The 26,681-nt window shown below is 42.5% G+C and overlaps 1 protein-coding gene across 11 annotated transcripts in view; it reads left to right on the forward strand.

Moving 5' to 3' along the window:
- DOCK10 (dedicator of cytokinesis 10) overlaps positions 1-26,681 on the forward strand; it is a 270,916-nt gene that overhangs the window by 183,582 nt on the left and 60,653 nt on the right. For all 11 annotated transcript variants that reach the window (XM_058703033.1, XM_058703042.1, XM_058703060.1 and 8 more), the window contains exons 15-26: positions 303-425; positions 3,376-3,455; positions 5,522-5,709; positions 6,212-6,277; positions 8,478-8,570; positions 12,661-12,784; positions 12,977-13,098; positions 13,474-13,560; positions 16,724-16,816; positions 17,499-17,617; positions 20,110-20,179; positions 23,572-23,685. In XM_058703033.1, coding sequence (XP_058559016.1) covers positions 303-425; positions 3,376-3,455; positions 5,522-5,709; positions 6,212-6,277; positions 8,478-8,570; positions 12,661-12,784; positions 12,977-13,098; positions 13,474-13,560; positions 16,724-16,816; positions 17,499-17,617; positions 20,110-20,179; positions 23,572-23,685 — 1,279 coding nt within the window. The remainder of the gene's footprint in view (positions 1-302; positions 426-3,375; positions 3,456-5,521; positions 5,710-6,211; positions 6,278-8,477; positions 8,571-12,660; positions 12,785-12,976; positions 13,099-13,473; positions 13,561-16,723; positions 16,817-17,498; positions 17,618-20,109; positions 20,180-23,571; positions 23,686-26,681) is intronic.

Consider the following 26,681-nt stretch of genomic DNA (forward strand, 5'->3'; position numbering starts at 1 on the left):
GTCCCTCTCCACTCTCGCAATCCTCCAAAGTTTTGATATGTTACTAAATCATAAATGGATGTAGTTGGAATATGGGTGGGCTGCTGTCTGTCTGGAGACTGAGTTGAAAATAAGGAATTAAAGACAACAAATACAGTGTTTAAATGAAACTTTTGTCTAAGGAGTTTTTTTGTTTTTTTATTTCATAAGTTCCTGGAGTTTCTTCCATTACAGATGGGAAATTGAATCATTTGTCACCTTAAAAACACAACCCGGTAAACAATATTCACATACCAATCTGAATAAATATCCTTTTCTTTCAGATCAGTATTTAAGGACAACCAGGGAAATGTGGACAGAGACTCAAGATTTTCACCATTGTATAGACAAGAAAGTAGCAAGATTTCAACCGAGGACCTCCTAAAACTAGTGTCAGATTACAGAAGGTAGGGTGTTGGGATACTCTTGAAATTAACATGAATCAGCTACATTGCTACTATTGATTTATTAACTCTGCATAAACAATACCTGGTTAACCTGATTTCTCAAATGGCCAAACTCCCCCAGAAAGTAGAAGCTTCACAGATGACTTCACATATGCCTCAATGACCTAACAAAAGAAAATTTGCCACAATCATATGGAAGGAGTGTGAAACATAAAACCATGTCAGATAACTATTATCTCTCTGTAACAGATCACACCAAAACTTAGTAGCTTAAAAGAATAATATCATTTATTTTCCATGAGTCTCTAATTCGAGCCTGGTTGAGGGAGGAGAGCTTGTCTTTTCTGCACATGGCATCAGTTGGCAGAGTTCAGCTGGAACCAAAGGATCCACATTCCAGATGGCTCATTTAATGACTGGCAAGTTGACTTGGCTATTGATTGGGAGCTCAGCGGGAGCTGTAGACTAGAGACCTTGGCTCTTCTCCCTGGGAGCCTCTCCATGAGATACTATCACTTCCTCATGGAAAGAGAGCTGGCTTCTGAGAGTAAGCGTCCCAAGGGAGAGAAAAGGATCACTACCAGTTTCTTAAGACCAGGGCCCCGAAACTCTCGCAGTAGCATTTCTGCCATTAATACACTGTCATGCTGTCACAGAGCCCAGATTAAAATAACAGAGACACAGACGCCTCTAATTAGGAAGGATGTTAAGGAATTTTAGAACTGTGTTTTGAAATTCCACAGAGAAATTCATTGCTGTGACTATAGTAATTCATAATATTTCTGTCATTCCAATGCTTTTGGAAAACACAGTGAAAGTTAGTGCTAAAAGAAGAAAAAACTTAATAATACCCACAACATCTTTTAAATATCACCATGCATTCAACGTCGGGCGATGATAAGATCTTTCATGACGAGCAACTTCCCTTAAACTGTTAGTCCCCTGATACCCAATCCCTAACATCCCTAAATGTTAACTCTCTACCTCTCCCATCTAAGAATCAACGATCTCCTGTCAACTAATTTTGTTTATCCAAAGCACAAATAATGCATTACTATGAAACAAACATAACTAATACCTTCTGTATCTTCAGTAGAGAATATGTTTCTATTTAACTAGAAGGGAAGTTTTCCCAATGCTCGTTTTTTATTCTGAAAAAAAGAATACAAACTTTAGAAAGCAAAATAAAGGTGAAAAGTAAAATCTTGGGGGAAACTACTGCTTTGTGATCCTACAAGACCACTCCTTACATGAGGAGATGCCCCCTGCTCTTGACTTCATCAGACTTCCCGGTCAAAGCTCCTACCATAGTCTTTCCAAAGGCTCCTGAAGCCACTAAGTGGGAGCGAATAGTGTTTTACCTCTTTACCTTTTTTGCCAGTGTATGAAAGTATGAAAAGTTACAATGCTGAGCAGAACAAAAGGGACAAAATATTTGGGGGTAATCTGATATTCACAGAAGATTATATTCTTGCAAAACCCATATTGTCCACGTATAGGAAAGAAAATTATCACTCTGGCAGTGATAGGGCATCTAGAATACATAATGCCCTACTGGTAAAACATTAAATTATTTCATAGACCCCTCACACTTTGTGGTATTTATTGTCAACAGTGTGCTGATAAACCCTGACTGTCTGACCCTCAAGGGGGAAAAACAGATTTGTACTGATGGCCAATTTCTGTCGTGTAAATGGTAGCATTGCTGATTTCAAGCTCCTGATGGGACTTCACCGAACATGGGTTTTGGAAGAGATGCACGCACCATCATATAACATTTCCACCAAACAGATTCATGGATATCTCACCATGTAGTAAAATACTTCTAAGTGATCATTTTTGATCACTTTGCTCATTACCTTGGTGTGTCATAGAATTTGTTTAATGGAAATTTGATACAATTTCACTTTTAATAAGGGCTGTATTTAACAACTAGCAGGCAAAGTAATTGAAGACTTAACAGGCAGCTCTCATAAGCTGGGAAGAGCTGGCTCTGACCCACCACTATAATTATTCTATTAGGTTTTCTAGAAGACCTAACTTGAAACTGTTATCAGCAACTTTCATCTCATTAGGAAGGAGGATAGGCAAAAAGGTTTTGGTAGAGAGGGAGAATGTGGGGATACTCAGGGATACTTGGTGAGAGGGTGTCTGCACACATTTACAAAGGGGGGGGGTGGGTACAAAAGAGGGAGAAGGCAGAAGAACCAAGGGCAGAGAAAGGCTCTTTGTCCTCCTTGATTGTTGGTGAAGAGGGAAAAAACAGACCGTCCACTTAACAATTGTAGCAAAGACCACCCTTGCCCTTAAGACTTCTAAAGAGTCTTGGGGTGCCTGGGTGGCTCAGTCGGTCAAATGTCCGACTTCAGCTCAGGTCATGATCTCACAGTCTGTGAGTTCGAGCCCCGCGTCAGGCTCTGTGCTGACAGCTCAGAGCCTGGAGCCTGCTTCAGATTCTGTGTCTCCCTCTCTCTCTGCCCCTTCCCCGCTCATGCTCTGTCTCTCTCTGTCTCAAAAATAAATACAAACATTAAAAAAAAAATTAAGAAAAAAAGACTTCTAAAGAGTCCTCATGAAAGTAAATCGCTTAAACCCATTAAAATACTAGTACTTTTTGTTAACAAAAACTATCTATTTACTCTTGTACTTGTGTGGCCATTTCTGTACATGGTATCCAAAATAGATGCGAATAAATCTAGACATTCGTCAGAATACCTGTAATTTGAGCCCTCACTGATTTCTATTTTCATTTGCAAGATTACATACACTTTAGTTTTTCAATATAAAACCAGCTAAATGAAATCTTTCACCAGTGTGTTTAGGGTTCTACTGTTTACTCCTATCAAAGCTCAGATTCACAGTTGACTTTTTTCTTGACAACTAGAATAATTCAGTGTGTGTGTGTGTGTGTGTGTGCGTGTGTGTGTGTTCGTGTTCCCTGCTTTCACAGGGCTGACAGAATAAGCAAAACGCAGACCATCCCTGGAAGCCTGGATATTGCTGTGGACAACATTCCTTTGGAGCATCCAAGTATGATGATGATGTCATGATTTGCTTGTAGAGTTCTGAACAGTTAGTGGTCTTTTGGTTGGTTGGCTGGTGGGTTGGTGGGTTGGTGGGTTGGTTGGATAGTTGGTTAATTATAATAGTTTGGGAGGTTTTTTTCTCAAAGTTTGGGATAAATGGAATTCGTTATTCTACAGAAATTCGGGGCTTCTTCTTTTTCCATTAAGACAAACTGTAAGTATGATAGGAGAGGAACTATATTCAGTGTAACCTAATATTTATCTGGTTTAATACCATGCATCCAGCAAGGTATTAAATTATGTCATTTAATCCTCAAAACCCTGGAGGGCTGCAAATGAGGAATGGCAGGTTCAGATAGATGGATAAAGCAATAACCCATAATGGGAGAATTTATATTCTATTCAGTTCCTCTGACTCAAAATACAGGGCTGGCCCCCCGACACTGTGCTGCCAGAGGGGTCCTCTGAACACCGTGGGTAGCCACCCAAGTGACCATGTGGTGATTAGAACTGGAATATTTTTAGACTCTGTTATTACCCAGAGAGCATGTATCTTCCTCAGAATATGGTCAAAAGTCCCATTTATGTCAGTGAAAATCTGAATTTTAGAAGGAGCTTTTATTAGACTTATAAATAAGAGTCTCAGAATTTATTTCTCAAGGCATGAGACTGGTTTGTGTAGTTTTGTTACTTCTGATTATGCCTTCTAGTGACTTTCTCAATGATGCAAAGAATGAATAAAGGCATCCTAAAATGAACTACAAACAGAGAGAGGATTATTACTGCAGGATATTGAATTCCCATTAACACTATGAGGTTTTTCATTCTTATAATTTTTCCACAAATCATTTTAATATTGAAATAAAATGAGCATTCTAAACTAAGCCATGGCTGCAGATCACTTTTATATTGATTGGTGTGGAAAAGCAGAGAATAAACTAAGCCATTGCCTCTGCCTGATTTGTGGGATGTGTCTTTTATTACCTGTAGAAGAGAAAAATAACAAAAGAGAAAGCTCAAATAATCTGTTTGAAATGACTGTAGGACATTAGAGAAACTTGAACATATAATAAAAATACCATAATTGGTTTTTGGGGAAAAAAATGTAATCTGATTCCCAAGCATATTTAGCTAACCATTTTGCTTTCTTGAACACAGGAAAATTCCAGATGAGGTAAGGAAAGGTAGAAGGCCTTCCTGTCTTCCAGTAACCACCACATCAGCCTCCAAACTATTTAGTGACATAAGTTTTGATTTATAAAATTTAAATTGTTCTTTTTTTGTATTTTCCTTAGGCTGTTCCTACAAGGCTAGATTTTTAAAGATTGTAAAAACCGGAGAGAAAAATAGAATAGTTGTATCAAATAATGCAGAGGGGCTTCAGGCTTGTGTTGTGAAATCATTCCATAGAGAAAACTTACTATCAATCCATTAAGTACTACCCATGATAGACCCATTGGACAAAGTTTTGTTTGGTCATATATCAATATGTGTATTATTTTTATGTTACAGTAAATGCCGGTGGGTTAATCTTTATAATCGCAGGTTAACGTGCTTGGAGAATCATTAACTAAAATTTACTTTCTATGTGAAGCCTAGTGCACAAAGAAAATAGTTATAAATCCATCCAAAAGATTTACCAATATTTTGAGACATCAGTTTGAATATTAAATAGCTTATCTGTCACCTTTACCTCCTACAAATTTTTCATGCTAGCATAACTTAACATAAACTCCTTTACTTGGGGCTCGTGGGTGGCTCAGTTGGTTAAGCGTCTGACTCTTGGTTTAGGTTCAGGTCACGGTCTCACAGTTCATGGGTTCAAGCCCCACGTCAGGCTCCATACTGACAGTGTGGAGCCTGCTTGGGATTCTGTCTCTCTCCCTCTCTATCCCTCCCCTGCCCTCTGTCTCTTGCTTAAAATAAATAAATAAACTTTAAAAAATAAAATAAAAATTCCTTTACAAATGGAGTTTCTATTTCAACTGGATTCATTTTAAAATATGTTAAGTATTGTTCACTTTAAACAATCAAGTTAAATGACAAACTCTTATTTTCTGATTTTTAAAGACTGTGTAACATCGTCCTTTATCCCTGTCAAGCCTTTCGATGTGACGGCTCAACCAGAACCCACGGTGGAGGTGGAAGAATTTGTTTACGACTCAACAAAGTATTGTCGTCCTTATAGAGTATACAAAAATCAAATTTACATTTACCCCAAGCACCTCAAGTACGATAGCCAGAAATGTTTCAACAAGGTACAATATACTTCCAAGATGTTATGCTCTCTCTGCACCCTATTGAAACCATATTAAGAGGGTTTTTTGAAAGTTCAAGTACAAATTATCATAGGTCAATATTTTGGAATAAAATTCATTTACAGAAAATGCTTCATAAGGGACAGTGATGAGTTTCACCTTAAAGGTGCTTAAGGACGCACCGTATTATAACATATTAATAATCCTTTCTAAAATCAGCCCTAAATTATTTTGTTCTAGACTTCTTTTATTTTCAGTTTCTTAAGATACTCCAAAAATAGCACACCTGCCTCCTTTTGATACGAGTTTTTTCTTCCTTTTAAATAATATCTCCAAATCCTTCTGCTATTTCTGAACACTGTGGATAATGTCACAAGAAAGTGTCGGGTATTATACATTTTTCAGATTTAATTAGAAGCTACTTATTTTAGACGTTTGGATTGTTTTTTGGTGTTATTTAACAGGAAATTACAATTTCCATTTTCCCTCTCTGTAATTTTAGGCTCGAAACATAACCGTGTGTGTTGAATTCAAAAACTCTGACGAAGAAGGTGCCAAGCCCGTGAAGGTGAGCCAAGTCTTCACGGGGACCCAGCATCCAGGGGGAGGGCAGGTGCCCAGGTTCTTTTTGCCACCAAGGAGCTTTTTATCTGAATGTGATTGAAAGAGCAGCAATTTGGGGCACCTGGGTGGCTCAGTCGGTTAAGCGTCTGGCTTTGGCTCAGGTCGTGATCTCAAGGTTCATTGGTTTGAGCCCTGCGTCCAGCTCTGCGTTGGTATTGCAGAGCCTGCTTGGGATTCTGTCTCTCTCCCTCTCTCTCTCTCTCTCTCTCTGCCCATTCCCCACTTGGGCGTGCGCGCTCTCTCTCTCTCTCTCTCTCTCTCTCTCCTCAAAATAAATAAATAACCTTTAAAGAAAAGAAAAAAGAAAGAGGAGCAATTCAATACATCTGTTTTAGATTTCCTAAAATGTACCTGATCTAATAGCCATCATTAACTGCATCTACTGGAAAGGTCGGACTTGTAGCCTTGCTTAGCTTCTCACCATATGGGAAAAAGGAAACCATTCTAGTGTGACTAAATGCAAAGATTCCCCTTTATTTTTTTTTTTATTTTTTTTTTAACATTTATTTATTTTTGAGACAGAGAGAGACAGAGCATGAACAGGGGAGGGTCAGAGAGAGGGAGACACAGAATCTGAAACAGGCTCCAGGCTCTGAGCTGTCAGCACAGAGCCCGACGCGGGGCTCGAACTCACGGACCGCGAGATCATGACATGAGCTGAAGTCGGCCGCTTAACCGACTGAGCCACCCAGGTGCCCCGCAAAGATTCCCCTTTAGAAGACTGCCCTCTTCAGAGATTAGCCCGCCTCTCAATTCCACATCTTTGACTTCAAATGCCACATCCCAGCGGGCCCTCATGCGGCCTGTGTGGCAGGGCTGCTTTGTACGAGCTTGATGGCTGGTGCAGCGGGCTCGTGGGATGCCCACATCCAGGGAAGGAAAGTGTGGCCCAGCGACCGAGGAGCTGGGAAATGGCTCTGGAAAGTCGGTCCCTGCAGTTGATCGCATGATTTAATAAGATCCATCAGACCACGCTGTTTATACAAACTGCATACTGCGACTGGATGTCATTTTTCAAAGTTCACATTTGATGTAGACTGTTTTTCTGTAAGGGACTTCAAACAACAAAGAGTAACCCATAAAAAGAGAGGATAATTCTTTTCAGTGGGCCTGTGGCCAGATCTTCCCAGTTTCTAGGAGTCAGAGGAATGAAATAGTGAGGGACAAAGCGAATTCCTAACTCATCCCTGCAATTATCTGAGATAATCTCTTACAGCACTCTGTCAGGTACCAATCATGTTCTCAGTACCGAGGAGGTTTGCAGCATTATTCAGAAGAAGAAGAATCAATGTAGCGGAGAAAGAGTTCTTTAAAATAGTCTTGAGCCACCATCGGTATCTGTAGGTTCCAAGTTCCGCAGTAACATTAGTGAGCATCAGGAGAGACAAACTAAGCAAAATGGAATTTTCAAGCAAGCAAAGGCAACGGCCAGATGGCAAGCACAGCAGGCCTACTAGTGCAGTGTTGAAGGGGAAAATTCTAGCAATGGCAGGTGTGTGGGTCTCCTGTTGCATTGTGTTCTAAAGGATCACGCAGAGATCAGCAGGCTGCAGAAGAGGGACCCTGATCGTTGGGCGAAGGGAGCTTTTAAGCTAGCTGCCTAGGAAGTGCCATATGACATCCCCTGGCTGGGAGAGAATAGTAATGCAATATGGTGGAGACTGGAACCAGCCCTATCCTTCCACCTCAGAATTCTTGGTTGCGAGCTGGCATGTCAGGGACTGGGGTCCAGCCAGACCTACGGTCACCGGGGACTCACTACCTTGGACTCTAAACGAGAGCTGGGTACCGTGGGCCCCTTCCAAAAGCCATCCTGCAGGAATCAGAATGGAACAAATTAGTTCTTATCTCCTGGGTAATCAAAAGTTAGGTAATGCACTGATTCAGGTATTCAGCATTGATGCAGTGGCTGCATGATGAATTAAAGCCTTCACATTTTCTTCAGCAGCACCCTGGTATCATAAATACAAGGCAGCAGGTGAAAGAAGTTCAAGGTTAATTAGATGTCAGCTAAGCCTGGCAAGGTGTCACAAAATTCGTCTTTGTTCCAGGATTGGTAACTGAAGGGTTGTGACATTTGTGTGTGTGTGCTCAGGGTTAATTTCAGACACTCATAATTATTCACCTCATAACTTTTTAAACAGTGTATTTATGGAAAACCTGGAGGGCCTCTCTTCACCTCAGCTGCCCACACAGCAGTTCTGCACCATTCCCAGAATCCGGATTTCTCTGACGAGGTAAGGCCCAGGCCTCCACAGCCCCCAGCAGCTCCTCACAGGATGGGTGAGTGGGTCAGGAAACTCACGAAGATAAACACTCTCTGGACCACATCTCAGACTGAGAGCCTGCCTTGAGGGTGGTTTGCTTCACTGAGATTTAGAAACTGTATTCACTGACAGTCGTTCAGGGAGTTATGTTGCAAATTCAGACATGTCCGCGTAGGATTGCCCTTCGAAAATGCGATATTTTTATGGCATCGTTCTTTTTGAGTGAGAATATTTTTTTCTTTTATCTCACTGGTCAGTGTAATCAAGATTGTGTCCGATAGCTTTACCAATCAATAGCTGCATTTCGGGTCATAATGGAAAGAACGTAGGAACAGACAGGAGTGTGAGCTGACACTCGCTGCTGACCTATGTGAACCCAAGTGATCTTGGATCCCCTCGGCTCTAAATGTAGCATAGAACAAGACCTGCCCTGGCCAACTCCTAAGCCTCTCTCTCTTATTATGTGCCAGGCCTCATGCCATACTCCATATTTGCATCGTCCCAATCCCCACAGCGTCCTCCAGAGAACCAAAGCGGGTAGGGGGAGATCGATGTGTACAGATGGGTAGATTTATTATACGGGATTGACTCACGTTGTTCTGGAGATGAGAAGTCTCGTGATGTTCTGTCTGCAAGGCTGAGACCTTGCAGAGTCAGCGGTAGTGTCCGAAGGCCTGAGAGCCAGGGAGCCTCTGATGTGATCCCAGTCCAAGTCTGATGGCCTGAGACAAAGGGCACCAAGGGCAGAGAAAATCAGTGTTCTAGTTCAAGCAGTCAGGCAGAGAGGGAATTCATCCTTCTTCTGCCATTGAGTTTTATTTGGCCTTCATCAGATTGGATGATGAAAACCCACACTGGGGAGGGCCATCTGCTTTGCAGTCCTCCATTCAAATGCTCCACTCTTCCAGAAACACCCTCACTCACAGGCACACCCAGACATGATGTCCCAACAGCTGTCTGGGCATTCTGCATCCCAGTCAAGTTGACATAAAATTAACCTTCACACCTTCCTACTTTGTGGATAAGGACCCTGGGGCTCAGAGAAGTAACTTGGCCAAGGGCACACCACTAATAAGTGATAATCAGAGTTCAAACCAGGGCATGTGACTCTGGGGCCTGAAGCTTCGCCACTCTGCTCTAAGACATGTAAAAGCACTAAGTGAGGGGTATCTGGGTGGCTCAGTTGCTTAAGCATCCGACTCTTGATTTTGACTCAGGTCATGACCTCACAGTTTGTGGAATTGAGCCCCACGCTGGGCTCTGGGCTGACAGCGCAGAGCCTGCTTGAGATTCTCTCTCTCTCCCTCTTTCACTGCTCCTTCTCCACGTGTGGTCTCTCTCTCTCAAAATAAATCAATAAACTTTAAAAAATAGATAAAACTAATCAGGCCAGTGATAAATTACTGCACACAGGTCAGCTTGTGTTATAAAGAGACTCAGATAAGCAAACTTTGATTAAATTTAATTTCTGACTGCAAAGCAAAGGTGTAATGCAACCTGCTGATTCAGTGTCTGGGTTTAAAAATATCACATCTTTTTATGAGTTTCCTATTGCTGCTATATAGTAAATCACCACATTTGGTGGCATAGAATAACCCATGTTCCAGTTCTAGAGGTTGTAACTCTGAAATGGGTCCCACCGGGCTGAAATCAAGGTGTCATCAGGCCTGCAATCCTTCTGCAGGTTTTAGGGATGACTCCTTGACTCACCTTTCCCGACTTCTAGAGGTTTCTGCAGGCCTTGGCTAGTGACTCTCCGGCAGATGTTTCGTCACTCTGACTTCTTCTTCCCTTCTCATATCTCTGACTCCAACTTCCCTCCAATAAGGACTTTGTGATTACACTGTGCCCCCGTGGTACTCCAACCCAACCTTTCCATTTTAAAATCCTTAATTTCATCCCTTTCGAAAATCCCGTTTAGTGTGTCTACAGATTCTGGATATCAGAGCAGGGAGGACATATTTGGGGGGAGCTGCTATTCTCCCTTCCACACCTTAGTCCACATCAGTCATTTTTAAACTAATTAAGGAACCTCAGTGAGACCACAGACCTCCCTTCACCTTATCTCCTTCCTCCACATCCATTTAATGCACTTAAACATTTTTCCCTATAGATTCAAGACAGAAGTGAAAAAAATTTAAGGTAAAGGGCTATTACCACATTACAGAATATTTATTTTATTGGCTGACCCCTTGGAAAAATCCATCTGAAAGATGCATTCTCTGTAGACATATAAGATTTTTTTTAAGGATGTTCTCACCGTTAACACTGGCTTTTAATCTCTCTTGCTCTCATGTGCTTCCCGGAATTCTTGTAAAAGCCATGAACTTTTCCACAGGAGAACACGTATATAATGAACAGCCTGGTGAACTGTGCAGTGCCAACTCAAACCTAAAGTTGCATTAATTGCAAAAATTGATAGAAATTCTTTCAAGGCATTGTTCTCAGTATAACGTAAATATTTGCAGTATTTGAATGAAGGATGTTTACATTAATAGTTAATTGGAATTCTTGAGAACCTACTACGTTCCCATATGCCATTTATGTTGTCTTAAAAAAAAAAAAAAAGAAAGAAAGAAAATTTCTTCCTGGCATGTAACTAATTATTGTATGCTCTTCAACGTACATTGGCTTTTGTTACCAGGTTAGCATAGGGGCATATAAAGAATGTGTAAGCTTGTAAACCATTCTAATTCCGACGCTCTCAAATTTTACCATTCATCAGAATCACCTGGAAGGCCGGTTACAACACAGATCACTGTAACCCACCCCAGATATTTGGATTCCATGTGTCTGAACCAGGGCCTGAGAAGTTGCATGATACTTGTTAGAACAGGTTTCTAGATGATGTTGATGCTGCTGTTTGAGGGATACCATTTTCAAAATCAGTGTAGTAAATCCTTTCCTGAACAATGTGAAAACATATTAGCTACATAGGTAGATGCACAGAGAGTGTAATAAATGAGCTGGCAGATAATTTGCATGGCTTTCTATCACCCTATTGCTTGACTATTCTGGAAACTACCTAGTTGCTGATACTGAGTTGAATGTAACTTAACATGCGTGAGATCCTGGGATTCCAGCCTTAAGTAGTTATCAAAACACATGATTTCTCGTCCAGACGATCTTATTGCTAATTAGACCATACTCCTCGTGAGTCAAACCCCTGTAACATCTCTCGACTGGGTGCCTACATGTGCATCGTCCTACTTCACAAGGCTTTGGGAGAAATTAAATGACAATGTATGTGGCAGAGATTTGGAAACTGAAAGGCACTATAAAATATAGAGGGTGTCAAAACATTTCCTTTTAAGAACATGGGGTATTCTCCTGAGGACTTTTTTAACATATATCAACTTTATGTTTTAGATTTATTCAGAAGTATTCTTTATGTAGCTACAGAATGACATCTTCACAAAACAGCTCATTACTTAGTCACCGTGATAACACATTTCGTAAGTGTTTTTTTCGTTAGGTTCAAAAAGGGATAGAGTCTGTGCTTAAGTTACGTCACTTCCTACTGCCACATTTCTCAGCAGCGTACCTATGAATCGCCTGGGGATCTTATTAAAATGCAGATTCTGATTCCACGTGTCTGGGGTAGTGTCCGAGACTGTGCATTTCTAATGAGCCCCCAAGTGATGCTCATTGGTCCAGGCACACAATCTGCGAGGCAAGGGCTCAGGTCACCCAGTGTATGTGCCTTGCTGATAGGTCCTCAATCTGTGCCTTTTGTGTGTGTGTGTGTGTGTGTGTGTGTGTGTGTGTGTGTTTAATCCATTCTCTACTGGCTAAATTATCCAACGAGAAATACTACGCCTTCCAAATTATCATCATCACCACAGTAAAGAAGTAAAAATATCAGCCTCTTAACATATGACTGCTAGCAGGATAGATATTCATTAAGAGTCAAATCAATGTTTCTACCACGAAGTAGGAAACACGGACCTCAGTTTCAGTAAAAGAATTTTTAAAAGGTCAAGGTGCCTATGCTGTGTCTTTCCCTGACCCTAGGCAAATGAGTTTAATCTCAGTCCAGCTATGATCTCTTTCATTGCAGGTGAAAATTGAGCTCCCAACACAGCTCCATGAGAAACACCATATTTTGTTTTCTTTTTATCACGTCACTTGTGACATAAATGCCAAGGCTAACGCCAAGAAAAAAGAGACGCTGGAAACATCAGGTACTGATGGGCAGCATTCCGAGACAGCTTCACATGGGGTCTGTGGGACTTGCATTGGGGAGTATTTTAAAGCTATGATTTATTAAAATTTTCAGTGAAGTTTTGTATTCATAAGTGACACACACTTTGTTTTTGGTCCTCACCACGGAGGTTTGTACTCAGAAGTTTTCTCTTTGTTCTTCCTCTGCACAGTTGGGTATGCTTGGCTTCCACTGATGAGACATGATCAGATCGCTTCTCAAGAGTACAATATCCCAATAGCAACAAGCCTGCCTCCTAATTACTTAAGCGTTCAAGATTCTGCGAGTGGGAAGGTATTGAGTGATGTATAATGTAAGGGAAAAAAGAAATACATGAGCTACATGGCACGAGGTTATCTTCTGTCTGCTGTTTAATTTAACCCAAAGGCCACGGTGTACGCATCCATCGTAGTGATGAGTCACGTACCCCACAATATCTCAAGTGTCTTGTTTAGTTTCTGGCCAGGAGAAATGATCTATTAGAATGACTCGCTGATATCGGTCTCACTCCCCAATATGGCCAACTATATTCGCATCTTTTCTTTCCCATCCCTAGAGTCATGGAAGATGATGTCATGGGTCAGGACAGCCAATTAACATAAGCTAAATAACCTGTTTAGTTTCTTTTCTCAAATTGCCGCAGCGACGGTAACGCGCCCTTTTTTACAGCATGGCGGGAGTGACATTAGGTGGGTCGACGGTGGAAAGCCGCTCTTCAGAGTGTCAACATTTGTGGTGTCCACAGTGAATACTCAGGTGAGCGTGTTGTCCTTAAATGTCAGCATCAGCCCCAACACGTGCGATCAGCGGGGGGCTCCTGTATTCATGGAAGGGGACTCCCCATGTCACATGCTGTCAGGGAGCACGTGACTGAAAACTGCCAAGGCAGAATGTCTGCAGCATAATTTTGTGCCTCTCCGAGGAGAGAGAGAATGTCCCAACCCTCCAGAACCAGGGACTAGAGTATCGGAGGTGTCTTTGTCAGGTTGATGCCCACCCCCCTCCTTGAAATATGGTTTGCTTCCACAGACAACACCCCCGTGTTAAAAATGGCGAAGGTTCAAATGAAAGAATTTGGATCTTTACCTCAAAACTAAGTCTGACTCCCAGGGCCTATCCAGTGCTCCGAATGCCAAGGCATCCGCTCCAAATGCAGAATTGCGTCTCAGGGCCTCCTCGGCCAAATTCGGCCTCAGTGACCCTGCACAGGCCACCCCACCCTTGCAGTCAGTATTTTTGTCATCAGGAGAATGGTGACGATAAAATCTACCTAAGGTTTGGGGAAGGATCGAAACGAGAAACCACGTGTGAAAATATCTCAGAACTTCAACATGCTCTCCAATTGTAATTACAGTCATTGCGACATTACCACAGGCTCGCCCCTTCCGTTGCCTGGCAGCTTATTTTACTACACTATGTGGACTTTTATGATGACGAATTATAAATTACAAAGCAGATTCTTACAAGTGCATAGACGACGGATTTCTCCGTGAGTTGCTAATTACTTGGTTGCTAAGAAAAATGAAACAATCCGGGGATTACACACATAATGGACCAGAATTTCCCTCGGTGACCTCTGGTTCCTCAAGCCAGATTTAGCCCTCTTGCCCAGTCCTCTACCCAAACTCTTGAAACCCGTTTGCTCTCTGATGCCGTTCCCCCCGGGCAAGTCCCACACAATGGTCCTTTCCCCACCCAATCGTGCCTTTCTGTACCTCAGAATAGCAGTGTCTCTTTCGCACACTTCCGGCTGCTTTCCTCCCAGCAGCCCAGGTGTCTGTCTGACTCACCACCACTCACCTTTCTCTTACCGCCCCTTCCACCGGCCACGTACGCGTTGCCCTGTGGGGGATACATTCATCTTTCCTCAAGCACAGGACTTACCTCAGGGATCAACCGCCCAGGCCCTGTCTTGCACCGTGTCTCCCACCTGCCTAGCGTCCCGTTTGACGCCCAGCCCTCCTCGCCAGGAAGGCAGTCTCTCCTTCCCTTCCTCCCCTCCCCACATGGGCCTGGTCAGCGCTTACCCATCCTTCAGACCCAGCCTCAAAGGTCACTTTCTCAAAGAAGCCCCTCCCATTCCCGGACCCCTCAGACAGGCCCGCCATCTTGTCATACCCCCATGTGGCACCCTGCTTTCCTGTGAAGCACTTACCTAACTGTGACCAAGTAGCTATATGTTGAAATCGTGGTATGGTGCCAGTCTCCCTGGCGTAATGGAAGGGACTGGGTTTTCCTGGCCCTCCACTCCGCCCTCCGCGCCTGCCAAGGGCCTGGCACAGAGTCAGCTTGCAGTAAGGGGTTGTCCAATAGATGAATAAATGAAGTGAAACTGAAAGTATCACACACACGCACAGGCACACACACACACGCATGCACACCAGAGGGAACCCTGAGGGAAACCCAAGTCACAGATGCGCTTCTAGAGTCGACAAATTCCAGAGAAACATCCAGAATGTGTATCTTCACTAAAATCCTGTGTCTCGCTTTCTGACTGTATAAGTCTGACCCCAGCTCAGAACTCCGAGAATCTCCAAGCTGCCACCTTCTTCAGGAAATAGCAGGAAAGGATGTATTAGTTTGCTCTGGCTGCGGTAACAAAACACCACAGACTGGGCGGCCTAAACCACAGAAATTTATGTTCTCACAGTTCTGGAGGCTGGAAGTCCAGTATCAAGGTGTCAGCAGGCTTTGTTTCTTCTGAGGCCTCTCTGCTTGGTGCACAGGTGGTCACCTTCTTGCTGGGTCCCCTCGTGGTCTTTCCCTCTGTGCCAACACACATCTGGTGTCTGTCTCTGGGTCCAAATCTCCTCTTTTATAGAGACATCAATCATACTGGATTAGGTCCACCCTAACTGCCTCATTTTAAAATTTATAATTGTCTCTCTAAAGAGCTTAACTTTAAATATGGTTACATTCTGGGGCGCCTGGGTGGCTCAGTCAGATAAGCGTCCGACTTCAGCTCAGGTCACGATCTCACAGTTTGTGAGTTCAAGCCCCGCATCGGTCTCTGGGCTAACAGTTCGGAGCCTAGAGCCTGCTTCAGATCCTGTGTCTCCCTCTCTCTCTGTCCCTCCCCAGCTCACGTTCTGTCTCTCTCTGTCTCAGAAATAAAAATTAAAAACAATTTAAATATAGCTACATTCTGAGTTAGTGGAAGTTAGGACGTCAATGTATGGATTGTGGGAGAACATAATTCCCCCCATAACAAAGGGTCCGAGTCATTTTTATCTCATCAGGTTAGTGTGAACTTCCTCATTTTTTATTAGCTCAGACATTTTAAGCCTGCAGACGTCCCTCTGCATCTTAAGAGTACATCCTCTCTTGTGTGTTAAGAAATGTGTAAGAAAACTATCTAGAAGTCTGTGGAAAAACCAGGAAGATGCAAGAAGGCAATTGAAAAAAGGGGCACCTGGGTGGCTCAGTCGGTTAAGCATCCAACTTCCACTCAGCTCATGATCTCACGGTTCATGAGTCCGAGCCCCGCATTGGGCTCTGTGCTGACAGCTCAGAGCCTGGAACCTGCTTTGGATTCTCTGTCTCCCTCTCTCTGCTCTATCTCTCTCTCTCCTCAAAAATAAACAAAAACATTTAAAAATTAAAATGAAATAAAATAAAATTAAATTAAATGATGAGGGGAACAGAGCCAAGGAAAGTGCTTCTCCAGTCACTGTCATGTGGCTGAGAAGAAAAACATACCTATGAGGAAGAAATAAGAGAGAAAGCAGGCTTGGTGGTCCAGGCAGAGCCTTCAGTGTGCCAGAATGTCTAGCGGAAACGAAAGCGTTCATTCTCAATCCTTGATAAAGTACCTGCTCATTGATGCGTCGGTTCTACAGAAACACTCGCACCGCCCATCGCCATGATTGTTACGCCATTTATGCGTCACCGGAAATAAACGCTTTCTTTCCTGTTTCAGGATCCCCACGTGAACGCGTTTTTCCGACAGTGCCAAAAAAGGGAGAAAGATATGTCTCAGTCGCCTACCTCGAATTTCATCCGCTCTTGTAAGGTAACAGTGACCTGCAAACAGTTTCAGTGTCTCCAAGGTAGAAACGGGGGAAAGGGGCCTTTACGGTTTCCAGCGAGTAGCAAACTAAGAGGTTACTGCCCTTGAAGATTTTTAGATGCCTTATCAGTTTCAGAGAGTAAATGGTTATGTCTCAGTGCCTAGTTTTTGTGTGTTGCTTAAAAAATTAGCAGAGGGGCGCCTGGATGGCTCAGTCGGTTAAGCGTCCGACTTCAGCTCAGGTCACGATCTCACGGTCCGTGAGTTCGAGCCCCGCGTCGGGCTCTGGGCTGATGGCTCAGAGCCTGGAGCCTGCTTCCGATTCTTCGTCTCCCTCTCTCTCTGCCCCTCCCCCGTTCATGCTCTGTCTCTCTCTCTCTCTGTCTCAAAAATAAATAAACGTTAAAAAAAAAAATTAAAAAAAAAAAAAAACTAGCAGAGATCAGGGTTTTTTTCCAAAGGAAAAACGGTTGAAAATCAGAATCAGTTGATTTTAAATTACGTAATTATATAAAGTGCCCTCGCAACATCACCCCCATGCCTGTGTGCCTTGCCAAATGCAATGAAGAATAAAGCCAAAGGAAGGTGAGCTACAGCGTTCATATTTGAGTTCTAAAAAACATCAGCAGAATGTGCCTTAAAGTTCATCGGTGCCTTTTTTTTTTTTCCTACCAATTTACTACAGAACTTACTGAATGTGGAAAAGATTCACACAATCATGAGTTTTCTGCCTATAATCTTGAATCAGCTGTTCAAGGTGCTGGTACAGAACGAAGAAGACGAAATAAGTACAGCCGTGACCAGGTATGTATCACATGGTCTCGGGAGAAGAGATCTCACAGTCCGTGGTTGCACCAAACTGGTTGCAAGAGAACGACCACTACTCGCGTGTACCTGCGTTTCGTTTGAACACAGATCTCAAATCTTAAGTATTTATCACTCTTGACTTCTTGCTTTCAAGCCATTTGTTAGTATCATTTGGATAAAGTTTTAGACCTCTTTTTTTTTTTACTCTTTCTTCTGTTTTATCATTAAGCTTTTTATTTAGAGATAATTAGAGATTTGCATTCAGTCCTAAGAAATAATGGAGAGAGACCCCATGTTCCCTTTACCCAGTTTACCAATGGCAACATCTTGCAAAACTGTAACATGGTATCACCACCAGGATATTGACATTTTGGAATGAGGATACAGAACAATTTCCATCACCCGGGGAATCTCCCTCATGTTAGGAATCTCCCTCATGTTGCCTTTTTATAGCCGCAGTTACTTCCATCACATCACACCCCCACCCCTATCCTTGGTAACTACTAATCTGTTAAAATTTTAGATAGATAGATAGATAGATAGATAGATAGATAGATAGATAGATAGATAGATATAGATAGATATGAAGAAGAGCTGGGGATTTTCCCAGTTTTTTGTAGATTCTAGGTGAACACAAGATTTTATTTTTCAGATTAATACCCAATGCAATTGCTGGATCATATGATAATTGCATGTGTAGCTTTTAAGAAAACCGGAGTAGCTGTACCATTTTGCATTCACCCTAGACTTTTTTTTAAAATTTTTCTTAAATTGTACTCACTTTAAATTTGTCTATGCTACATTCTTCCAACATTACTAACCTGTCTAATGACTCTGACAATCATAATTTCCTCTCTATAAAGATACCGTTTTAAGTTAGTTAAAGGATCATATATTTCTAATGTTCAGTGTTTTAAAAATATTAGTCACAGAATTCTAGGAAGAAAAATTGCTGTTAACATTGAAATGTGTCCATGGGGCGCCTGGGTGGCGCAGTCGGTTAAGCGTCCGACTTCAGCCAGGTCACGATCTCGCGGTCCGTGAGTTCGAGCCCCGCATCAGGCTCTGGGCTGATGGCTCGGAGCCTGGAGCCTGTTTCCGATTCTGTGTCTCCCTCTCTCTCTGCCCCTCCCCCGTTCATGCTCTGTCTCTCTCTGTCCCAAAAAAAAAAAAAAAAAGAAATGTGTCCATAACTTTCCTAACTCATAAGCATATTACTAACCTTTTCCAGAATGAGGGTCTTTAGCCTCATTTTTATTTTTTAATTTACATATTTAAATGCAAGTTAATTAATATACAGTGTCATATTGGTTTTGGGAGTAGAACCAGGTGACTCATCACTTACATATGACACCCAGTGCTCATCCCAACAAGTGCCCTCCTTAATGCCCATCCCCCATTTAACCCATCCCCCTACCCCACTCCCCTCCAGCAGCCCTGTTTGTTCTCTGTATTTAAGAGTCCCTTATGGTTTGCCTCCCTCTCTGTTTTTATCTTCGCTTTCATTTTTATTTTTTTTATTTTTTTTTTACATTTTATTTATTTTTGATAGACAGAGAGAGACAGAGCACAAGTGGGGGAGGGGCAGAGAGAGAGGGAGACACAGAATCCGAAGCAGGCTTCAGGCTCCGAGCCGTCAGCACAGAGCCCGACGCGGGGCTCAAACTCACAAACCGCGAGATCATGACCTGAGCTGAAGTCGGACGCTCAACTGACTAAGCCACCCAGGCGTCCCTCTTCATTTTCATTTTCAAAGTAGAGCCCTGAAGCTCTGAAAAATTAATGCCTAATCGTTCCATGAGAGCCAGTTCTGGACCCAGGTTAGAAGTTCCCAACTGTACCTTCAGTTGAGGCTCTTTCCAGCATGAATATATGGGTCTTTGTTGACAAGACTCCTCAATATTTTGGCGGATAGATCTGTTGAAAATCTGAGACATTCTAAAACATCAGTCACAGCCATGGAGCAACTGGAGGTATGCATGTGAAAACAACCAGCCCACACCACTGCTGCTATCAGAAACTCAGCAGCTAAGGAGGGAAATAAAAAACAAAACCCTGAATCTTAACCTCATTGCTTTCCGCAAAAACGTGTGTAGCACCTCTGTGTTGAAAGGAAAGGTCCTCTTAAATGGACTGTGATAATCAATTGGAAGTTAAATGTCTTGAGTTTTAATCAGGTACTAAAACTGATCCCTTTTCCAAGAAGGCAGTGTCTTCAAACGGGCAAGCCATAGAAGTCTCCAGTGGGACATTGCAGCCGTAAGATATTACTTCTATCTTAGTGTTTCGAGATCTCAAGGTTGGAAATAGTTAATAGGTAATAGGGATATTAAATATCCCGTATTGGGGGATGAGAGGAGGTATCTGAAATTGGTCCATGTGTTCATTCAGTATCTATTAAATACCCAGTTTATGGAACATACCAGTGACAAGCCAAGTGGTATTTTCCCGCCTTCTCCAGAAAGGCCACTGAAGTTTTGTTTTTCCAGGGTTCTGACCGACATCGTGGCCAAGTGCCATGAGGAACAGCTGGACCACTCCATCCAGTCGTACATTAAGGTATGAAATCGACACTTGAACACTAGGCGTATCCCCTTGTGCTGTGTGGTTTGTCTCATTTCCTGTCTGCAACAAGTGGGAAGTTTCTCCCTTTAGCTGGATGGGGCTTCCCCTCGGTAATCTCAAGCATTCCCCTTAGCTACTTAGAACCCCATCTCTTCGCGTTGATAACCCAGACGTGCTCTTTAACTATATAAATAACATGTACATGTGCAAATGAAGATTTATACGGGGAGGAAGAGCAAAGAAAGAGAAGAGAAAATGAAAAAGTATTGCCCTTTTGAAGTCAACATTACAAATAAATGCAATTCCTGTATATAGTTAAGGAATATTTTTTCCTGTTGGCTTGTTGAATGCTCTGTGTTTCTTCTGTAATGTTTTCTTAGCTCTTTTTATTGTTTTCTCAGGCATTATTTCATTTTCCCAGTTACTGTATATTTGTACCTGCTTCTGGTATGTTAAGTCCTTTATCCTCGGGCATGATCCACTAGCCCATTCCGTCATTGTGCACTGCTCCCTCCAGCCCTCCTTCGCCAAGTGTTCGCTCGGACATGTTCATATTCTCATTTCCGTTGGCCTGTGACTTAATGCCAGTGAACTTGTGATGATGTTTGCACATTAGAGTTCCTGCCTAAATGTCATCTTCTTGAATGAAAAGAAAGCATCCATCCGGACATGAATAAGAGTGCCTCATATTGCTTTCTAATGCATAAAGGAGCTAAATTTCTATTTTTTTTAATGCATACGATTACATCTTTTCGAGACACAGACCTTTTTTAATTAAAAGAATTTATTCCATTAATATATACAAATGGACATATATAATTTAGGTGTCTAGAAAGGTGACTAGAGAAGAATTGGGGGGAAGGGCGGTTGTGCTAGAAATGTGTAAAAGACAAAAACAAAACTTCCCGTGAAATTTCATTCTGGAGGGAACCCCTCTGTGATACCATTGGTGAGGAATTTGTTCATGGTGGTTTTAGATCTGCATATTTTCTACCTGCCAGAAATGTTACATAATCTCCCCAAATACCTAAGTATGCACTTGTTCCCTTCCTTACAATAGTCCATATGCCAAAAATAGTCAGCCACTTCACAGTTATTTCCCTATTGTATAATTTTGCCCAATAATGTGTACATTTCAGTTGTGGAAAGCCAGTTCGACCTACAAATTCTTTTTTTAGTTTGTTCTCTGAGACAGAATCATAGTGTACTTTGAGCACGTATTGATGAATTTACGTTCAACAGAATCATCTACAGGACTTTCACTCTCTCAGTGCTTACCCTGAGTTTTCCATTTCAATCTCCAGAGGGGCTAAGAAGAAAACAGTTCCCCAGTCCTTATTACACAAAGGCATCTCCATTTCAACACAAGTATTTGCCTTGTTCCAATGGGATCATTGAAAATTACATTAAGAACCCATGACGATGTGACTATTTTTGTGACAGCCAAGGCAAGTCCCTTATAAGTCAGCTCTCAGACTCATTCTGTGATGCTCTTGGAAAGCTATATGGGAAGGCATCCTGATATGGTCTTTATTTTTGACCAGGATGTTTGAAATCTCCTGATGAGACCATTTGATTTTGTGATACGGGAGACTGCATACTTAGTTTGCTTTGAAGTGGTTGAAATTCAGGAATATACCTAAGTAGAATTCCAAGCTGATAACAATTCCTCAAGATATTTTATAAAATACTTTCACATATCTACAGCGAGCACACCCTAATAAATAGTATCAACAGTAATTTTACTCTAGAAAGAACACTAAACCAGCAAGTGGGAAATTAGATTCTAGTCGAGGTTAAATAGTTAACTAGAGCATTCAGCCTCTCTTGACCTCATTTTTACCCCTGTGAAGTGAGAAGGATGAACTAGATGAATATCTAGCTCTGTGATTCTGTTATTGGACTCCTGTTGCAGTACATGGTTGACTGTCTGACCTTGACCGAGGAGTCTCATTTTTTTTTTTTTATCCTCGGTGGGAAAAAAGAATTTCTTAACATGCAGATAGATATTAAGCCCCGTACCTAGGTGCATAATGAAAACTGATGGGCCGATGCCAATATATGCTTTCATATCTTTGAAAGATGTGCTATTCAATGGAACTTATGTATATTCAGAAGCAAACTAAACACCATTTCAAGTTCAGTGGTGCTAAATGCTGCTAATTCACCCCATCTACAATATCCAAAATGCACACACATGCACCATGTCTTTTTCAAAGATGGGTGTCTAAAGCCAATCTAATTAAATGCCATGGGTTATGGCAATTCATGGCACTGACACGTTCCAGCCAAAATTTTAAAATAAGAATATCCCAGGGCTAGTTGTAATGCTGTTGAGGCCAAATAACAGGGCCTAGGACCAGGTAGTTGGGAGTGATATTACCCTCACATGAGTGGTAATTCATGAGGGAAAAAAAATCATACTCCTCTGGATTTGAGCTAGTTCCATGCATGTCTTAGCTTTGTCTTTCTCCTCTGGGATGAGCTCGGAGAAGTCAGCCTCCATCGGGGCCACTTAGGTGACAATGAGCTGCGAAGTTCAAAGAAATAATGATAGCTCCAAACGTGAATGTTCCTTTGCTTTGAGTTTCTTGCCTGCCTCCACTCTTGACGATAGCGAAGGCTGAGTGGTGAATATTATGAAGAAATGACCTTCCTTGAGGCTAACCCTACTCATAAGTAAAATGGTACAGTTCAGTGATGAGCATTTTATATTTAAAATATGTGCATAAATTGGTACTGATACCCTTAAAATATATGAAGGGATCCTGAAAACTAAAAACCATCTCATGCGCTCAGAAGTGCATACCAAAACCAGTCTTTTGAGAGAAAAAAAGTAAGCAACATTTGTTATCCTACTGATGGCCGATGTTCATGAACCCTTTGATAGCTGTGTCTGAGCGTGACACGATAGAACCTGGGCGTGTGGGGAGCTCACGTACTGGCCTCTGGAAGGCACCTGCTTCCCCACTTGGCTATTTGAGTGGGTGCTCTACCCTTTCAGGATGAAGAAATGCTACCATGCCACCTGTTACCAGTGGAAGGAAGGAGAAGGGGAAATGTGTCCTAAGTAGGTGGGTCAAAGCCCTCCGTGTTTCCTTGAACCTGCTAAATTGCTCTCTGAGTCTTTCTTTTGATTTCTACACAAAGAGTTTCAAGGAGAGCTTAGGTGAGCCAAGCCCTACCTGTGCAAAGCCCTAAATAGGAACCGTTGTATACTCCTCTTATCATTGGGCCTTCATTTATTTCATGACAAAATCTGGCATGAGCAGATAATTTTGAGATATGAGTTATTCGTGTAACATAACTGTGGAAGCTCTGGTTTTCTGTTTTGTTTTGTTTTTTTTTAAGTCTTTAACTTTTTTCCCTTTTTGGATTTTCTTCAGTTCGTGTTCAAGACCAGGGCATGCAAGGAGAGAACTATACATGAGGAGCTGGCTAAAAATGTGACTGGTCTTTTGAAATCCAATGACACCCCAACAGTAAAGCATGTCCTCAAGGTAAAGAATTTAAATGAAATTCAAGTTAACATTTAACAATAAATGTTGTCAAGTTTCACTGTTAGCACAAGGGCTGGCTTGCTCCCACTCCCGGAAGGTGATGGGACTCATCGATTTTCATAGGTCATTTCTCTTATAGTTTCTAGCATAAACGCCATATTGAAACTGCCCCATATAAAAACATTAAGCACAAGAGATCTGTGTCAAAAGAACAGAGCTAGAATAGGCCCAAGTTAAGTCCTTTGGCCTAAAGACAAAAAGGAATGACCGTTAATAATCTGAAACACTCAAAAATGCTAACTGTAGCAAAAATAAAGTTTGTTGGGTTTTTAGAGATAGTAAGAGGAAATGTACCAACAGAAGGGTTAATGCTGTACTAATGAATACACTGACAACAGACAGGAAGCGGACAGAGCAACCACTGTTTGACCCGAGAATGTTGAAAAACACATGCATTCGTGGTACATAAAGAAGAGATGGCGTGGGGCGCCTGGGTGGCTCAGTCAGTTGAACACCCAACTCTTGGTTTTGGCTCAGGTCGTCATCTCGCAGTTCGTGAGTTTAAGTCCTACTGGCAGTTCAGAGCCTGCTTGGGATTCTCTCTCTCTCCCTCTCTCTGTGCCCCTGCCCTGCTCATGTTGTCTCTCTCTCTGTATCAAAATAAATAAATAAACTTTTAAAAAAAAGCAAAAAGAAAAGACGGCGAGAAGCTTATAAAGAGAGAACTCTACATTATTATCGAAGCATGGATTTAGTCCCCAGCTAAATTAATTATCTATCATGGCTTGACAGATGGATGATTGATCAGCAAGTAGCTGGAAAGAGAAGGTGGGATCAATAAACCTCAACATGAGTTCCCTAAACTCAAATTATTCTAGGCCAAGCAGTTTGTTTAAATTAGTCTTATGAGTATATTCATTCTGTTTATGCAACAAAACTGCTCCGAGTGCCCCACCCCCACAGGACAGGCACCAGCCTTAGCATTCGGCAGACATCAGAGGATAGAATAAAGACCTCTGCCCTTGGGAAGCTTGCATTCTGCTGGGGGATGAAAATGAGCAACTACAGGCATCAGAACCAAAATAATTAAATTGTGTGTTAGAAGGTGAGAAGTGGTATGGGGGGAAAAGAATATCCAGCAGGTAAGGGGAATCGGGAACGCTGCGGGTACAGAGTAAGGTTGCCAGTTTAAATAGAACGGTGAGGATAGAACTCATGGAGAAGGTAATACTTGAGCAAAACGTGCAAAGGAAGTTGGGGAACTGGCCACGTGGGTGCTTGGAGAACAGTAAAGGTAGAGGGGACTCATGTATAAAATCGCAAGGCAGCAGCCTGCCTGGTGTGCCAGAAGGATGGCCGAGAGGCCAGTGTGGCTGGAGCCAAGTCGGCGAAGAAGAAAGGAAGAGAGTGAGAGTGGGGAGCAGTGGTTGGCAGGTAGCCTAAGGCCTTGCGGGCTACTGCAAGGGCTTTGGCTTCCACTCGGCAAATTTGAGAGCCCTTAGAGGGTTTTGAGCAGGGGAGTGATGCAAGCTGACCTGAGTTTAAAGGGGCACCCTGATGGCTGTGTAAAGAGAAAATCCACTCTAGCAGGGGTGGAGTGACGATGGTATCGGGGTGCTTGGGGTGGGGGTGGGGGGGGGAGAGGTGCCTGCCAGAGAAGCAGGGTTCTGTAGGGAGAGTCTGCGCTCAGTTAAAAGACAAGGTCAAGGGGGCGCCTGGGTGGCGCAGTCGGTTAAGCGTCCGACTTCAGCCAGGTCACGGTCTCGCGGTCCGTGAGTTCGAGCCCCGCGTCGGGCTCTGGGCTGATGGCTCGGAGCCTGGAGCCTGTTTCCGATTCTGTGTCTCCCTCTCTCTCTGCCCCTCCCCCGTTCATGCTCTGTCTCTCTCTGTCCCAAAAATAAATAAAAAATGTTGAAAAAAAAAATTAAAAAAAAAAAAAAAAAAGACAAGGTCAAGGGAATGTTCAGAGAAATTACGTCTTCAGGAGATTTTGGTGGTGTTGGGCCATGCCTTCCAGAAGGTGTGTCGGGAGATAAGAAGCAGTGGGATGTAAGAATGCAAAAAGGAATATGTGGTACCTACAGAGAATAGAGGGCAAGAAGGCGAGACTTCTGTTATCAGACAGAAACTGAGACCAAAGGCCTAATTCCATTAGTCCTGGTGGCCTCTAGGTAAACAGCAGAAGCAGACGAGACTGCTAAGGGGTAGAGCTTGATAGGCCTCAGCTGCCTTAAGAGGCAAATGTAGGGACACTTGGCATATCGTTAAAAATATCATTTTGGACACGATGGGGAAAGGGAATGTTAACAGTGTGCCTTGTATTGTTATTTCTGACAATATGAATTCCATTTCCAATATCCAGTTTACTAAGAAACGACCCCTTCGTAAATCGAGAGCTGCCTTGTTCGAACACAGACCTTCTTTGTCCCTCATCTCAGTCAGATGTCTAGAGTCAGGACCGTGGTGGACTCAGAAGCTCTTAGCAATGTTGTGTGTACCAGCCTAAAGTGGATCTAATTCACATGCCCCTCGATGGTAAACCAGAGAAGTAAATTGGGGTTGTGTATGTGATGGACTTCCAGCTAAATGAGTCAACATAGATGGACCTCAGGACAGGATTTCTTGAATGAAAAAAGCAATCATAGGACAATACGCACCGGATGATTCCGTTTATATGGAGCTCAGCGGCAGGCAAAAACTAAATTGTGCTTCAGTATATACTATTGGTAGCAAAACTTTGAAGTAAAGCAAGGGAATAATTAGCACAGAATTCAAAATTGTTATCAGTGGTGGATAAAATGGAAGGGGAAAAGGACCAGGGAGGTATACTCTTTAAACTGTACATATACAACATACACTTTTTGTATCTGGGGTAAGTATGACCCTTAGACCCGAGAAAGGGGGACCTTCATCCTAGGACATGTTTTGGTCTTCTCCAGCTGCACCCCTCCCCAGAGGAAGAGGTGGGAGAGGAGCTAAGAGAAATGCCCACTGGG

This window comes from Neofelis nebulosa, chromosome 2 (genome assembly GCF_028018385.1).
Source record: "Neofelis nebulosa isolate mNeoNeb1 chromosome 2, mNeoNeb1.pri, whole genome shotgun sequence".
NCBI classification, from domain to species: Eukaryota; Metazoa; Chordata; class Mammalia; order Carnivora; family Felidae; genus Neofelis; species Neofelis nebulosa.